General features: G+C 33.9%; 3 protein-coding genes across 10 annotated transcripts; 1 reads left to right on the forward strand and 2 right to left on the reverse strand.

Moving 5' to 3' along the window:
• Window positions 1-394: 394 nt before the first annotated feature.
• On the reverse strand, window positions 395-6,870 carry LOC142977288 (uncharacterized). Of its 8 annotated transcripts, none has more exons than XM_076121095.1 (6): window positions 5,992-6,870; window positions 5,126-5,214; window positions 3,128-3,354; window positions 2,568-2,793; window positions 1,431-1,579; window positions 395-1,128 (listed from the first exon to the last, which is right to left on the reverse strand). In XM_076121095.1, exons 1-6 carry the CDS (start codon window positions 6,686-6,688, stop codon window positions 903-905), a joined length of 1,614 nt encoding a protein of 537 aa, XP_075977210.1. In that variant the 5' UTR covers window positions 6,689-6,870; the 3' UTR covers window positions 395-902. The 8 variants fall into 8 exon arrangements, with proteins under 8 accessions (XP_075977210.1, XP_075977209.1, XP_075977208.1 ...); XM_076121094.1 differs by having other exon boundaries at window positions 5,123-5,214; XM_076121093.1 differs by having other exon boundaries at window positions 5,126-5,217.
• A 224-nt stretch (window positions 6,871-7,094) lies between these two features.
• beta4GalNAcTB (beta1,4-N-acetylgalactosaminyltransferase B) lies at window positions 7,095-10,766 on the forward strand. Its single transcript, XM_076120809.1, has 4 exons — window positions 7,095-7,607; window positions 7,749-8,021; window positions 8,100-8,315; window positions 8,469-10,766. Exons 1-4 carry the CDS (start codon window positions 7,273-7,275, stop codon window positions 8,596-8,598), a joined length of 954 nt encoding a protein of 317 aa, XP_075976924.1. The 5' UTR covers window positions 7,095-7,272; the 3' UTR covers window positions 8,599-10,766.
• Window positions 10,767-10,917: 151 nt separating this feature from the next.
• LOC142977095 (motile sperm domain-containing protein 1-like) lies at window positions 10,918-15,710 on the reverse strand. The gene is made up of 4 exons (XM_076120810.1): window positions 15,505-15,710; window positions 15,266-15,429; window positions 14,841-15,013; window positions 10,918-13,786 (listed from the first exon to the last, which is right to left on the reverse strand). The coding sequence occupies exons 1-4, from the start codon at window positions 15,623-15,625 to the stop codon at window positions 13,597-13,599; spliced, it is 648 nt and encodes a 215-aa protein (XP_075976925.1). The 5' UTR covers window positions 15,626-15,710; the 3' UTR covers window positions 10,918-13,596.
• Between the last annotated feature and the right edge of the window lie 174 nt (window positions 15,711-15,884).

The following is a 15,884-nucleotide window of genomic DNA, read 5'->3' on the forward strand; positions in this document are numbered from 1 at the left end:
CAAAGTTACCGTGAACTGTCAGGTATTCATTATGTGTAGCTACTTAGTAAGTAAATACTACCGTTTTTCTGTCACGTGTTTGAATTAAATTATTAAATTGCTCCCACATGATGATACGGCAGCCTTGTACAAGGTTTCTCATATCAGAGATCTATTATCTGTCTTTCTCTGAGTTATCTATTTATTTAAGTAAATTTAATCCTTGGAATTATATTTAAAAATCATTTTTTACTGCATGGTTTAGTTCACTATTTGTCAGTGCGTAGCTGTCACTTATCTATGTTTATCTTCATGTAGTTAGCGTAATTTACTAACCAAACAAATCCTGAAATCCTTTAATAAGTATTTGTCTCCAACGCTACTAAAATTTGTCGAAAAAAACAAACCGTTTGGTTGTATAATTAAATACATTTATTTAATTATATTTCATCAATATCAATTACATAATTCTAATATAGGTACATAGATTATTATGGTCTAAACATTCGATCAGTCCTAAATAAATTAAACCAGTCGGATTGGAAGTGGAATGCGCCTGCGATTCCAAATAGATCAATCAGGACTATCGTCACAAACTAAACACTAAAAAGATGTAAACTAAGTACTCAAAAAGTAATAAAAGATCTAATAATCGATCTAACTTCTTAAGTGAAATAATATTCATTACATCCATTAAATATGTATGTATTTCAACATAAAATCAAACCATAAAGGTAATTTCTTTTAAATTTTTAACGGACATTGACCTACACAAACGACGTCGATGGTAGGTGTCTATGAATCCGTTAATAAAAAGAGTTTATAAATCTTTTAAATTTAAACATAAGTGTAAACTCGTTGTCTTTGACTAAATCTTTGCTCAATGCTCAGACTATTCTTTACTATGGCAAATTCTTAAAGTATCATTTTGTTGTTACTTTATTGTGATTAGGCGTTGTTCCGTTTGGGAACTTGAGCGGTGACATTGGTCTAACTCGTGGAAGGGAATTAGCTCGAGGAGAATGTGGTGATCGGGAACACCTAGCTGCGGGATATGGCCGTGGTCGCAGCTCTTCTGCACTGCGGAAGGTATTTCGTGCTACTCGCCGTCTGTACAGGGACGTTACTGTCGTTTCTTGTAAAAGGCACCTGGAAACCCAAAGTTAATTAATGCGAGTCTTATTTGCGAGCACTATTCCAGTTATTCATTCCAGAACTGGACTGGAATAGTGACTGAACATTATTCCATCTCGAAACGGGTCTTAAATGATATACAAATTTAAAGGTTACTTGTAAATGGCGGTATCTTTTTATACTGACGTTAAGGTCATTATTGCGAGTACGATTGCTGCGTAATTTGGCCGTTTTAAAAACGTCTGGTGCTATAACCGAAGGCTTTCCAAACACAACGGAAGAGACTACCATTACGAAAAATAGCACAGGTTACTTACTTCTCCAGTTCAGTGAGTTGTTGTTTGGGAGTTGATGAAGCGACAGGCCGCGCTCGTCCCAACTTGGCACGAGTGGACTGAAGCATCTGTTGTGTCACGAGGGGCTGTTGACTGTCCTTGGCCGCAGGCTTTGACCGCACCGGATTGTCCTGAATATTGAAAATTGTAAAGTACAGTCTAAATTAAATTAAGTAATTTTATACTTACTCCCGAACACCACAATTTTAGGAACACCATTATTTTGTTTTCAGAGCTGAAAGTTTATTTTAGTAATTGGTGGTATTCAAGTTATTTTTCTTAAGTTAAGCAATTTTTGACGCTGTTTATACAAGTAAAAACTAATAACAAACCTAATAGATAATCCAGTCGTACTAAATACCTATGTATATGTGTAATTTGTAGTGTTTAAATAACTCAAAAAGTGTATTTTTTATTAACAATTAGCTTTAACAGTGATTGCACGTTTAAAGTATACGAAATACCAACTACAGTTGCCACTCAATTATCTGCTGTTTTTGCAATGTAAAGTGTCTGGGGGTTCGATTCCCACACAAACGCGTGAATTCCACGGTTCCGTGATTTGAAAACATACATGATAAAAAGCCATCGTAGTGTATAAATAAATCACAAATCCATTAACTGCTCACTAACACAGGTACGGTCATTAACTAAGCAATGTTATCTGAGTCTGAATCACAATTAATCCTGAGGTTAATAGATACTAAATAGGCAGAAGGTACTCATTATAGTTATTATGTCAAACTAATTACTCTATGAAAATGGGGTAATAAGGTCTTTTTGTAATTGTTACTTGAGTATTGATGACCTCCGTGACGCGGTCGGTGATAGTGGTGTATACGACTGCTACGCAGAGGTCTCGGCTTCGAATCACGAGTCAGGTCAAAAATTAATTCATGACTTAATCTGTCGAGAAATGCCTAGTAAATAGTCCGGTGTAAAGAACTAAGATGGTAGACATCCGTGTCTCAGAGAGCACTTTTTAACTATTGCATCGCACACTCTGTATTTCGTTTCTCTTCCATTATTCATAAGAATGCTGCTGGAGAAATCTAACGCAGTTCAGCGTTATCCGTAAATTGTAACATTTTTACCGTTAAAATGTGTTTAAGAACTTACTCTAGTTTTTCTCAACTTGACATTGGCAATATCTTGCGGAGTGATAGCGAGTCTTGGTCCAGCTATCCGGGGCGGCGCGGAGCCACATCGCGGTATAGTGTGTGCTCGAACTGGTAGCTTGGACGCAGGGGGAGGGGGAGGGGGTGGAGGCGGCGGGGGCGGCGGCGGTGGGGGAGGTGGCGGCGGTGGACAGGCAGTAGGTCTAACTGCCAGGAAGTCTTGGTTCCTGTTAAACATCAAGAGCCAAAATGATAATGTGTCAGTAAGTAGGTAATGTAGGTATATGACATAATTCATAAAAAGAAACTGCAATATTCTTTGAATCAAGCAAATGACAAAGTTGTAGCTCTTTGCTTAGACTTTCGATGAAAAACCAAATTAAACGGGAAGACCTTGCTTTGCAAAAAGTATTTATTTTCTTGATTTAAAAATGTTAATAAGTAGTTGGAGACCAATCCTTTCCCCTTTCGAGAAGAGACCCTTGCGTAGCAATGGGACATTCAAAGGCGGCAAAAAAAAACAGTTAAGATAGATCATACTATTCTGTTGTGAAGTTTTACCTGAGCTTACCCTCGAGTTGTTCCATTTTGTTCATCATCATCTTCATGGCTTCTTTCAAGCTCTCGTTTTCCTCTGCCAGCCGCGCCTGCTTCTTATCCACCTCGGCTAAAAACTTTTTTAGTTCTTTCAGTTCATCAGAAGTTTCATTGTTCTGTTTCGTCACTAACGGCTCTCGAATGATGTCGGTGTAAAGGCCAGTGATGGATTGGTAGCCCTGAAGAAGAATCTAATTAATTTTGTATTTTAGTTTTCAATTCTATCATGAACGTATGAGAGCTTACATTACAGTACCACAACCTCCAAAATAAAAAACATGCAAATGACGGCCCTCTGAAACTGGGTAAACGTATTTAAAGATTTTTATTTTGAACATAGCTTCTTGGTAATAAAAGTTGGTAGTTGGTCTACAGAAAACGTCATGATCGAGTTTATTGGTTATTTTTCCATAACCCAAAAATATGGCAAGATGTATTACAGAGGGCGAAACCACTTACGATTATTCCTTCATATTATTTACCTACACAAGCAAACATTACTTAACGTGTCTTTGCATGGATGTCATGAGCCAAATAAACTCAATGCATGACGTCATTGCTGTCGGCATTTCATTGAAACATTTACCGGTTTTTTGCATGCGACAAATATCGTAAGTTCGATACCCGTTCACAAGAAATGTTGCTGGGTGCGACCTTTTTTGTAATTTATATGTAGTCAGTATAAAAAAACAAGGCTATGTGTACCATTTTTACCTCAAGCTTAATAAAAGTAAGTGACCAAAATGACCGTTTTATCTAAAACAAAAAAACCAGTTCATAGATGCATTTACGCGTCATATACAATATCGTAACAAGGATATCCAGTTTCCTAGAATAAGATTTCTAAAGAATGTTAAGAATGTACGAGTGCGCTGTGCGTATCACAAAGTGACGCTTTTAATTTAGTAGGCATATAATACCTACCTACAGTGCAGTCCCTTTGTGAACCGGTTGCAATTTCAAGTCCCATTCGAGACGAAAAAATAATAAACCAATAATTAAATCCTTGACTCCCGTTCTTATTTTGCTGGGACTGTCCTGATTTTGACGATATCCGCGTTTCAATATCATAATTATCTAATGCTTACAATTACCGGTAGGCAAAGATAGGATTCGGACTATAACTGCTCAATCTAGGGTGATTGTGATATTTCGAAGCTACCTATAAGTTATTACGATAAGAAGGTTTTAACGCCTTTTCATTATTTCCTTAAATTGCAATGGCATTTAATATCACTGTCTAGTGGCTACATACAGTGTAATTTGTGGACATTCCAGCAGTCTCGGGTTTATTACCGCAAAATGCAACGGTCACCAGACGCATTGATAGAGCGATGGTGACCTTCATAAGCATCCGCAGTAACTACCTTAATCATTGCTCGAGAAGAAGGGCACTACTTTTTTCATATTAAAAAGATATCGACGCGAGTGATACTCTGAACAAGAAATACCTACAACAAACAGGTAAAATATATACAAGTGGCTGTCAAGGCTTTCGACCGGTATTATAGTTTAAATTTGAAGTAATCAAGATATTCAATATAGTCATACAGTGCAGTATCGCAATCTCACAGCTGCATATAATCGACGTCAAGTTTTTGTTTTGATGCCCTTTAGACTAGATCAATCTATAAATAAATGAAATAATATGTTAATCTACATTTTATTACTGGTTGGCTACTGAATATTGGATACGAATATGTACTAGATTATGAAGTCGGGAGGCCTTTAACTAGTGTAGTGAGAGAGCCTCGGAGTCGCGTGCATTTCAACCGGATAAACACACGACTCCTAGTGTCTCTACCCGGTAAAGGTCATAAAAATGGTTAGTAGATCGCTGCATTTTAAGAACCTACGAACCTCGCATGGTGTTTAGTAACACTTATAAGACTAGGTAAGTAATCTTTCTGTATCAAGTCACCGGTAAACAAACTTATAAAAGAAAGTCAAGATACTAACTACCTTTCTGCCAATCCATGCACACAGGTCGACAATCCTCCATGGTTTAGACTTGTTATTCCGCCGGTAATTCTTCTCCTTCCGAGGTGTTCCTGCTGACAACATAAACCACTCCATTTCACTTAACTGTCCCGTGTCTAATGCACACTCAATCTCCAACTCAACTTTAATATTGTTATGAGCCAGGGTACCCATCATAAAGACAACAAATTATAGCAAAAATAGTTAATATTTTCATTAAAGTCTAGTCTATATTCGCTTGTCCAAACACGATCGAATGTTTGTAAAGATTTCGCGCTTTATGACCTGTCGCAACGGCCGTTACAACCAGACTTGAATGTCCAGGCGGATCGATGATGTCACTACTATATTAGCAGCTGACTGAACTAAGATGTTTGCAACAAAAAGAGTTATCAAGTGGCTACAGTGTGATAATAAGTTCAAGTTGTTAAACTATCCCCAGTTAGTAAATCGTCATACGCGTACTTGCATGCATTCTTATCTAAATGTCATGGTACCTTGTAGGCACATATCTGGTGCAGTTTAATCGTGTTTACGTCCATTTATTGATGTGTAATTAATAGGCCAAAACTGAACAATTTTTTTGAGTATCAATGCCTGGCTATTTGGCTCGGAACGGACATTGAGTTTTCTATAATAATAAGGCCATGGTACCTATGGGTCATGTATGTAGTTTCTGACAATAGATTGCCTGATACATAATAGCAAACTGAATCGCATTATTTACAAAGACCCCATTATTTGCTGTACCAGGTACCTACCTACGTATAGAGATTATATAAGGGCTATCTGTGACTATTCAGAATGTAGTGCATTTTTTTTCTAATTTGATAGTGATTTAAAGTTACCTGGTGTAAGAGAAAGGTTATCTGAATGATTTCGTTTGTTGAAATTCGTAATTCTTCGTGACCGTTGAAGAGCATCCTTGAATAAGTTTGAGTCAGACTTCAATCGTCTTTTCCGAATTTTGTAAGACTGATTGCTGTTAATAGACTTAAACGACACCTCTGAATTGCTCGATAGTTGAGAAGAAGACTGTTCTAATCTATGTTTAGATTCTGTCAAATCAGATGTGCTAGATGAGCACGACTCGGTACATTTCGTCTTTTTCCAGGGCCGTTCTTGTTTATGTTCCGCATCACTGGAATCTCGTCTATAGCGTTTACTTCCCAAAGATTGCTCGGAATTGTCATTTGAAGTTGAGTCTTGCAGATTAAAGTCTTTGCTAAAGGAAAGACTCACGTCAGCGTAACTGCATTCAACAGGCAGACTCAAATAGATATCCGTTTGAGTAGAACTGTGTGTTGTGCTCCCAAGTTCGGGACTAGGGTCGTCAGCAACCATTATGCTCACAAAAGGTGGCGTCTTGATCAATTCCTTTTGTTTATTATCATGAATTGTGTGGAAACTAGGATCCCATGATGTATTAAACGTCTCCGGTATAGAGCTTTTCCTAATTACTTCAGGAGAATTTACAGAAAATTCACTTTCCTCGGACGTGTCAATCACAGCAATCATTAAATTTTCATCCTTTTCAAACGGCATCTTTGCTGTCGCAGAAATTATGCCAGTTCTTAAAACTCCTTTAGAGTACAAAAGGTATTTTTATATCACTTTAAACGTAAAGTTAATTTTAAAGCTAAACTGAACACTTTTTCCCTTTAAATTATTTGTCATTCATATTAAGTTTTGCACGGTGTTTGCTAATTGCATAGTAAAACTACCCACACATTTTCGTATAATGTTTGTAATTCAATCAAATTTTAATTATCCAATGATATTGGTCTAGATAATTGATAAAATACATTTGCATTTCATATTAAATTCTTACTACTAATAAACCACTTAATTAATATCAATTAAATGTATACCTACCTATTAAAGCTCCGAGATCTTTTATTCAAATGAATGTGTATTAAAAAAGTTACGTCCTAAAAATTCCGAACGAGAAATCAGCTGTTTTCTGCAATGTCAAAATGACAATATAATATTGTACAATCAATATTTTTAACCACAAGCTTCTCTATTAGTTTTTTATATTAATTTCCATTAATTATTTGTTTGTGTACTTAGAACGCCCAATATTTTATAAACGCCTTAATTCTAGTAACTTTCTGTTGACAATAAAAATGCGACAGGCGAATAAGAAGAAAATTTTATACTGCGGTATTGTTGTCATTACACTGATAATACTGCTGCATCCTGATATGAACGCACGCCGAACTTACGAGTATATTGAAAAAGAAAACATTCTTAACAATCTTCTTGAAGAAATCGCTGAGAATTTCTCGAGCACTGCTTTAATTGACTGTGATTATGAAGACGTCATACACGATGAAACTACTCTGTCCATTAGTTTAGTTGATGGGGATTTGATAGAAGGACATAAGATAAGAGAAGGTGGTGAATATGCTCCTTCTGACTGCAAGCCCAAATATAGTACTGCCATTATTGTACCATATCGGTCAGTAAATCATACATATAAACATTGTGCTCTATATTACTAAAAATAGCTTAAATTCGATAATAAGAGCCATTAAATTTAGCTTTATTTATTAGTACAAGATTTGTAATAATTCTGATCGTATTTATTTTTATATTACAGTGACAGAGCAGAGCAATTAAGAGGGTTCTTAGTATACATGCATACGTTTTTTCATCGTCAGCATATCCATTACCGCATCTTTGTGATAGAACAAGTGGATTCGCGTCCTTTTAACAGAGCTAAGCTTTTAAACATAGGAGCTGTGGCGGCCATGAAAGCAGGGTATCCTTGTTTGGTACTACATGATGTTGATTTACTTCCTCTGAAGCCTGCAAACTTGTATGCATGCACAGAAAGACCTAGACATATGTCTTCCAGCATCAATAAGTTCAGGCAAGTTTTCATTTTTTGATTCAAATAATTTTCCTCTTACCAAGAAGGATAGTAAGGAGAATTATTGTTTATTTTCAGATTTGTGCTGCCATACTTAAACCTCTTTGGTGGTGCCATAGCAATAGGGTCAAGACAATACAAAGAAATAAATGGCATGAGCAATGATTACTATGGTTGGGGAGGTGAAGATGATGACTTGTATTCACGTCTCGAGGCACATAATCTTAAATTGTGCAGATTTGAACCAGATACCAGTCGGTATCACATGTTTACTCATAGACCAGAAAGAAAAACGTGAGTTATCTGTAAATTTTATTTATTCATTTTAGATGGCTATTTTAAGATATTTCATACTTTGTTTACTGTCAGTTTACTCCCATATAGTATAGATTAACTTCTACCTAACATGGTATCAATTGAAATAAAATGTCTATTTATTATTTACAGAGAGCCAAGACACAAGGTGTTAAGTTTCTCAAAGGATAGGATGTCTTCAGATGGATTAAACTCATTGAAGTATACAGAGGTAGCAACAGTCCTTCACCCACTTTTTACTCATATCATGGTTGACTTGTAGCATATCATGATGTTTGATAATTACCTAATGATACATTCATATCACATGTTCAATTTCGCTTTAATAATGAAATTTTATGAACCACTAATTATTAAGTAGAAAGCTAGATAAGTAGGATTTGTCTTATTAGTACTTATCTAATTATAGATTCACCTATAGCTTTACTATCCTGTTTGCTGAAACTGTGTCCTGTAATGAGTGCAAGTAACAATAATATGTTATTCTAAAGGGTCTGTTAATGTCAGTATCACCCTCAACTTTTCGACGTTTATGAGTCAACAAGATCTGTTATTGTTTGAAGCAGGACCTAATTTCAGCAAGTGATTATAAAAGAACAATAAAATTATAGTTATAATTAGAATATTAGTAAAAATCTAGTTTCACGTGATACTAATCTTTACGCAAAATGAGGCAGATTTAGAAAACAAAATGCTGAAATACTTTATAATTTCAACAGTAAGATTAATAATTTTTACCAAATATAGGTAGTTTACTTTATAATTTTAAGTTTTGTCTAGTACTTTACTAAGTTGAGATACAATCTAGGTAGAAGAGAAAAATCTTTTTGGAAATCACCCATCGTTTCAGTATAAAACAAAGAAATGAACTAAAAGAGTTATTAGCAAGTACCTATTATTTATTGCGTGTACTAAGTAGATACACAAGTACACAAATATTTTTATCATTAACTGTACCTATGGGTACATTGTGAGTCTCTAACTTAAACACTTGATCTCATACTAAATCGGCCTCAATGCACCAAGCTAATAATTAATATAAGATTACAGCAATATTTTATCTGCTAATGTTCCTATTAACAATCTCAAAGAATTTTCGAAGCAATATTAATATGTAATAAATTAAATTGTGATATTCTTGTTGAGGGATTGAACTATTTCTGTCCATTGAATTCCTATAATAAAATAATTATATTAGTGCAATTAGGGTCTACTGTAAATTATTGTGAATGTTGATTGTTTCAAATTGTTAACTCCATTGTAAAATGATATGTATTTGTATGTTGTTTTGAGTGAAATCAAATAACAGGCTTCCATGACTATAAGAGATAGTAACTGAAACTCAAACTTTAAAGTGACCACAAAAATTAAAGTAGGGGTCCTTAGATTTGATTTTGGCCGCTTACGCGGACGCCTTACCTACTGAGTTAATAACAATTTACGACGACAAACGCTTTTAAATTTCATCTTAATAATGTCTACAAGTCTCTTTTTCTTAATAACTTAGTTCAAAGAATTATTTGAGGAAGTTCTGTCTGTACACCCCATTTTCATTGCTATACGTAAAAGCCATATCATAGCAAGTTACGTTACAGCGTATTTACTTTTAAGAATTATTTTAATCTGTAGATATTGTACTGTGCAGGTCACTTCTATTCGGACACATTTAGTTCAGTCAAAAAGTATAGTCTAACGATTCAGAAATCTGCTTGAATTCTTCAGGAACCCAGTATCTACTTAAGATTTTTTCTCTATATTTTAGTCCGTGTGCGTTGAGAATGTGTGTGTAGCCAAGCCACGCCCACTGACCAGTCACGAAGCTGAAAAAATACTAATCGAGTTCAAAGAACAATGTTTAGAGGCAAACGATAAATCACTATTTTCTCAACGCGAATGGAGTAGGGCATCTCACAGTTGAAGCTGCGGCAAAAGTTAGGACGCATTACAGCTAGCAGTAGACAATTTAGCAACTTTAGTATTTTAAGTAAGTGAACTTAGGTGTTTATTTCTCTGATCTCAAATCTGTCTTGACACGACAGTAGGTGCCTTGTAGTGTGATGATAGAGTACAAACAAAATCCTGTTATAGATTTATTAATACATTATTTGATTATTATTAGCCAAGTAAGAGATATTTCATGTTTTACTAATTTATTTACATTTAAGTACTGTTCTACTTTATGCTAGTCAATAATATTAGATACAAAATGTTTTCTGTATTTCTCCTTTACTAAATAGCAGCAAAACTAGCCAGCTAGCGCATTTGCAGGATCACGCAAGATACGTTCTAGTCAATACAAACTTTTATAGCAAATAAAGTTATTAAAACGAATAGATTGTTTGATTCCTGATTTGTTGTTGTTTTGTTTTTATTAGTTAAAAGAAGATAATTGGTACCTAATGGGGACTTCTCCACATCGTTTTCCACCGGAAACATCTTAAAATACTGGCATCATTACCACATTGTATGGCAATGATTAATATAATAATATGTGCTCTTACAGAGCAGCCAGCATTCTGGTCATAAGAAGTGTCAACGAAGATACGGTTCTATTGAAGTATTTCCATAATAAAACAATACAGTGATTGATTTGTAGATATATTTGGCATGAACATTTTCACAGCAGGTGGTCCCAAATCACAGGGCATCTAATAAAAAATACAATTACATGCATTCATAAGCATTGTTTTTTGTCCTATTTACATAATTTGATCACAAAAATGCTTTACTATCAACGAATCCTCGTTATTTTTGTGTAAGGAAAGTCTGTACATCAGTGTTATATTACAGCTGTACTAATGAATGTCCCGCACTCACAATGAAGAGTAACATAGGAAAGTATTTTATACTTTATTACTGGGTGAATAAGGTCTTTTATTATATTACTCTCAAATTACCGTGGTGTAGCAAATAGATCTTGGGTTCTTGAAACAGAGGTTCACCGAATACACAAACGTAACTCAATTTTAAGATATGACAAGATGTATGGATATGAATGATGTAAGGAAAGTTTGTAAGGAGTGTACCAAGTGGCGTTCTCTGGTCTCTGTCTACTAATATGGAAAAAAGGCTTGATTCTATGTATTTATCTACCTATGTATGTAGGTCTTAAACTACCACTGTTACTTAAAGTACTTTTACCTTAAAATTGAGTGTCATTTGAGTATTCAGCTGTATATCTCGCTAATAAATAAGTTCATACTCGTAGTAAAAATACTTTTCTACACCGATCTATCGGCGAGATAACGGCTGTATAATATAATAATACTATACGATTTACAATTATTTACAAAACAATCTAGCATGCCTTTGTAGCATATACTACAGCGGTTTTCTATACAAAATAACACAAACATTAAATACTAGCCAGTAGGTACATGAAAAAACCTTTATGTTACAAGTTCCATTAAAAAACACACCAATAATATTTTGACTTATCTGTAGCTTTAAAAGCAAGGTACGACGTCAATAGAAAGTAATTTAAAACTAAAACACCAAACTTAATTTGATTAAAAATATTAGCACCTATTTAAAAATGAAATCACACAATGTAAATTTTTTGCACCAAACACCTATCACAAATTATGACTAAATTAAAGTAAAATTCAATTCACACTCGCATCAACAAATAGTTAAAGAAAGGTACTAAATAGTTACGTTTAGTGTTCCCACCATGATGGACTAGCTAACTGCAAAATGATAAACCTCCGGTTTCTGAGTATCTACATTTAGCGGTATTGAATTATCTATTATTATCTATTCAATAGCGTTAAAACTCATATAAAAAACACTATTGAATAGATAAACTACCGCTAAATGTACCTCAGAACCCGGGGGTAAGTATTTTATTTTACAGATTTAAGTGGAACAGCCACTTAATGTAGTAAATCATAAATGTGCATGAGAAAGTATCTTTATCACTTTTTATCTCTATAAAAGTATAATATATCATTTTACAGTCTTCTAATCCTTTGAGGAACACCAAACCGCCTTTGAAAATTTAAATTTAAAACATACCGATAAAACACCATGGTTATTAGTTAAATACGAAAAAACAATCCCAACATAGGAATGATTGGAGTCATTCAATTAATAAATTCATGAAAAAAGAAATATGATGAGAAAATGCTTTGTATTATCGATAGCTAATTTTGAAAATGTCAAAATGATACAGTACTATAATATTAATGTTTCATAAGAATAAAACATAATCCATATTATATTTACAAAATAAGGGAGATTTGCGAGTTTTAATGCCTATAGTCGAACAATAGTCTCTCAATGTAGCAATGTGTCTATTTAAGCTGCCTAAAACCATATTATATACATTTTTCAATTTAACATTTATGATACGCGTCCACTGCTTTGGAATCCGAGCGTATAGACTGTAAGAATTTGTTACCATCTATTAATTTGTATAGCGCCGAAATGCTGATTCATTTAAATCAATACAAAGCAACAAATCCTTACGGTCCGTACGCTCCTGTTCCGACGCAGTGGGCACGCAGTTTTACCAGTTCCGAATAAGTATGTGATAGTTTATCATATAGAATGGTGACAGAATTCACACATTTGCTGCCACTTTATCTATTGGATAAGTTATTTGAAACTTATCTGGATATAAAACTGGCCTTTAGTATTTCATTTAGATTCGTATCAGACATCATAATGTTTGTGGTCATGGTTTATAAATAAACTTATTATTATTCTATAAGAATTGTGTATCATGAAATTTTATTGCTATTGTCTTAGAGAAAGTTGGGGCAAATTTTAATAGGCATTTTAATTCTATACATTCATATGTATTATTTATATCTATGATACCATAATGATTAACAATTGAACAGACTGAAACCCTAATTGGTGTCAGATTTTGAACAGTCAGTTTCATATATAGTATATACACTATCGCATTTTCAAAACCATTCATTACAATGAAAAAAATGGAATTACTACTGTATATTAACTTCATAGTTGGTTTTTGAGCAATGACAGTAAATAAATTGATATTTTCAAACAAAAAAAGAGATTGAAATTGCAATAGTGTACACATATTTTTGACAATGACTATTTGACTACTTTTAACATTGAATTCCAACCTTGACTTGACATAGTAAGTTCTGGTCCACAGTCCTTATTCCTTTAATTATATAAGTAATAACTTCAACAATGTAACACCAATAAGTAGATAACCTATTATAAACATCAATACATCAATAAAATTTCATAATACAAACCTATTTACAATATTACACAATGTCTATGGCCTCAATACTAGCATGCATACAAGGCCAAGAACAAATGAGAACACCAGTTTGAGGTTAGAGCCGATATGAAGCCATTCAGGCCATTGTGACTTGAGCACTTGTTCTGGCTGTGTGGGTAGTAGGAGAGCGGCTATACAACATATACTGACAGCAACAGCTACTATGTTCACTGGCTGTGGCTCTCTGTAAGTATACAAATTGGAGTTTAAAAAAAAATTAGGTAGTAGGCCTGAGCCTAGCAGATGGACATAGAGCTAGGCTAAGTAAAGATATATCTTTATAAAGAAATTGATCATATACTATTCAAAATAAGTTTCACAATATGCTTAGTTTCAGAAGCCTTAGTAGCCAAAAGGCATACTACTATTAAGTACCCGTTCATAAATACAAAAATTTACCCTACATGTTAAGCAAGCCCAAGACTGCAATATTTATTCCCATTTACAAACATCTTACATATCTCTGTCAAAAGCTATTTGATATATTATTATAGACCACAATGGTAAGTGTATAAATATCTTGTATAAATTAAATAAGACATTCTGTGTATTCAGCACAACTGAATCAGGTGATTTGCATATTACCTATTTGCAAGTCATGAAGACTTTCATATTACAGAATAAATTCAAATCAAACAAGAAATTTTATTTTATTGATTTAATTACTTATGTTTTGTGCTATCACATGAATTATATCTTTACAACTAATTGTGTTATCTGTATTAAAATGAACAAAGAACACAGTCTTGATACAATTTGTTTTTGTTTAAAATCTGATTATTATTTTACGGGAACCACATTTACGTCATCAACAAGGCCTGGTTATTATTATTTGACATACTTTAGAGTTATCAGTGACACATTTTTTGTTATTCAGATAAATCTTAATTTCGGCAGTGAATGAAGTTTGTAGCCATTCAAGATTTGTTGTACAGTTTTCTTTTTATTAAAACTACTTTATAAACTGACATGACTCTACATGACCTTCAGTCATGAAGTTATTTTAGACTGCTGAAGGGTATAAAAAATATTATGATACATTTAAATGCAATCCTTTTTTTTCTTAGAAATAATATAAAATAAACTAGATTCATAGTAATTATTAAAAAGTGTGATTATTAGTCATTTTTACCTACTCTATTCTTTCAGGTGTAATATTACAAATTATTTAATGTTTAGAACACAGGGCAAAGCAAGAAGCACATAAATCTTAAATAATTAAATAAAATATGGTTTACCTGTGATGTGACGGGTGTTGACAGGTTACTCTATCTCGGCTCTGTTCTTCAGCAGGTTTCAATGGAGCAGCCCTTGACAGTATTGGGTGGAAATTATCTCCTAAACTCTCTGGATTTGTACTTGATGGCTCTCCTTCTATAAGTTTTGTTGGTATATCTCTTTTACCCAGTGCCTGAAATTAGGAAATAAAGTTTGTTTATTACTTATTGCCCCCAATGTTGCTTCTCATCAGTCAAATTCTAATGCTGCTTTTCTCATTAGGTCAATTGTATGCAAAGGTAGTATATGACACTGATATTTAAGTGAAAGACCTTGTGCAATATCCAGGATAACTACTTAAAATAAATGAAGGAAAAATAAAATTGAAAATCACTATGAATCATGAATAAATAATACACAGAGATTTTAAATAAATTATTCATACCTGCTGGGTGTTTTTGTCATACATAGTTATCCTGAACTTTTCTATGGTGTCGCAGTGGGAAACAGATGGTTGTGTGTAACGAACCACTATATCTATACAGCTCTGTGGAGCGATCACACCCTCGGGGTCGATCACCGTGAACTTGTTCGGAGACGTACATAGCACTGCAAAAAACCACACGCGTCCATCACAAAAAAATCAACAAGATAATTACGACACGTCTTAGATTCGCATATTACCTTTGAAATTAACTGAGAAGTCGTAAGGATTGTACACAGTCAATAGTTGTTTATGAGTGTGTCGTGCATTCAAATAAAACTCCAAAGATACTGGAAACACGAATACGGGGAAGTTTTTCATTTTTATAATTTGATTTCGCAAACAACACAATAGAAAACAATAACAATTTCGCGATTGCACATACACAACTGACAATGACGTTAATGACAGATTATGTAGTGTGACGTTAGTGACGTGAGGCGTCCGTTTGTGCTATAGAATCGAGTTAATATTCCGAGTGTAGTTAAGTTGTAATGCGCATATTTTTTATATTCGTAAACGGGAAAATCTTTATAAGTATTGTAAGCTCAAGCATAATAGACATGTGTATAGATAATGT

This window comes from Anticarsia gemmatalis, chromosome 12 (genome assembly GCF_050436995.1).
Source record: "Anticarsia gemmatalis isolate Benzon Research Colony breed Stoneville strain chromosome 12, ilAntGemm2 primary, whole genome shotgun sequence".
NCBI classification, from domain to species: Eukaryota; Metazoa; Arthropoda; class Insecta; order Lepidoptera; family Erebidae; genus Anticarsia; species Anticarsia gemmatalis.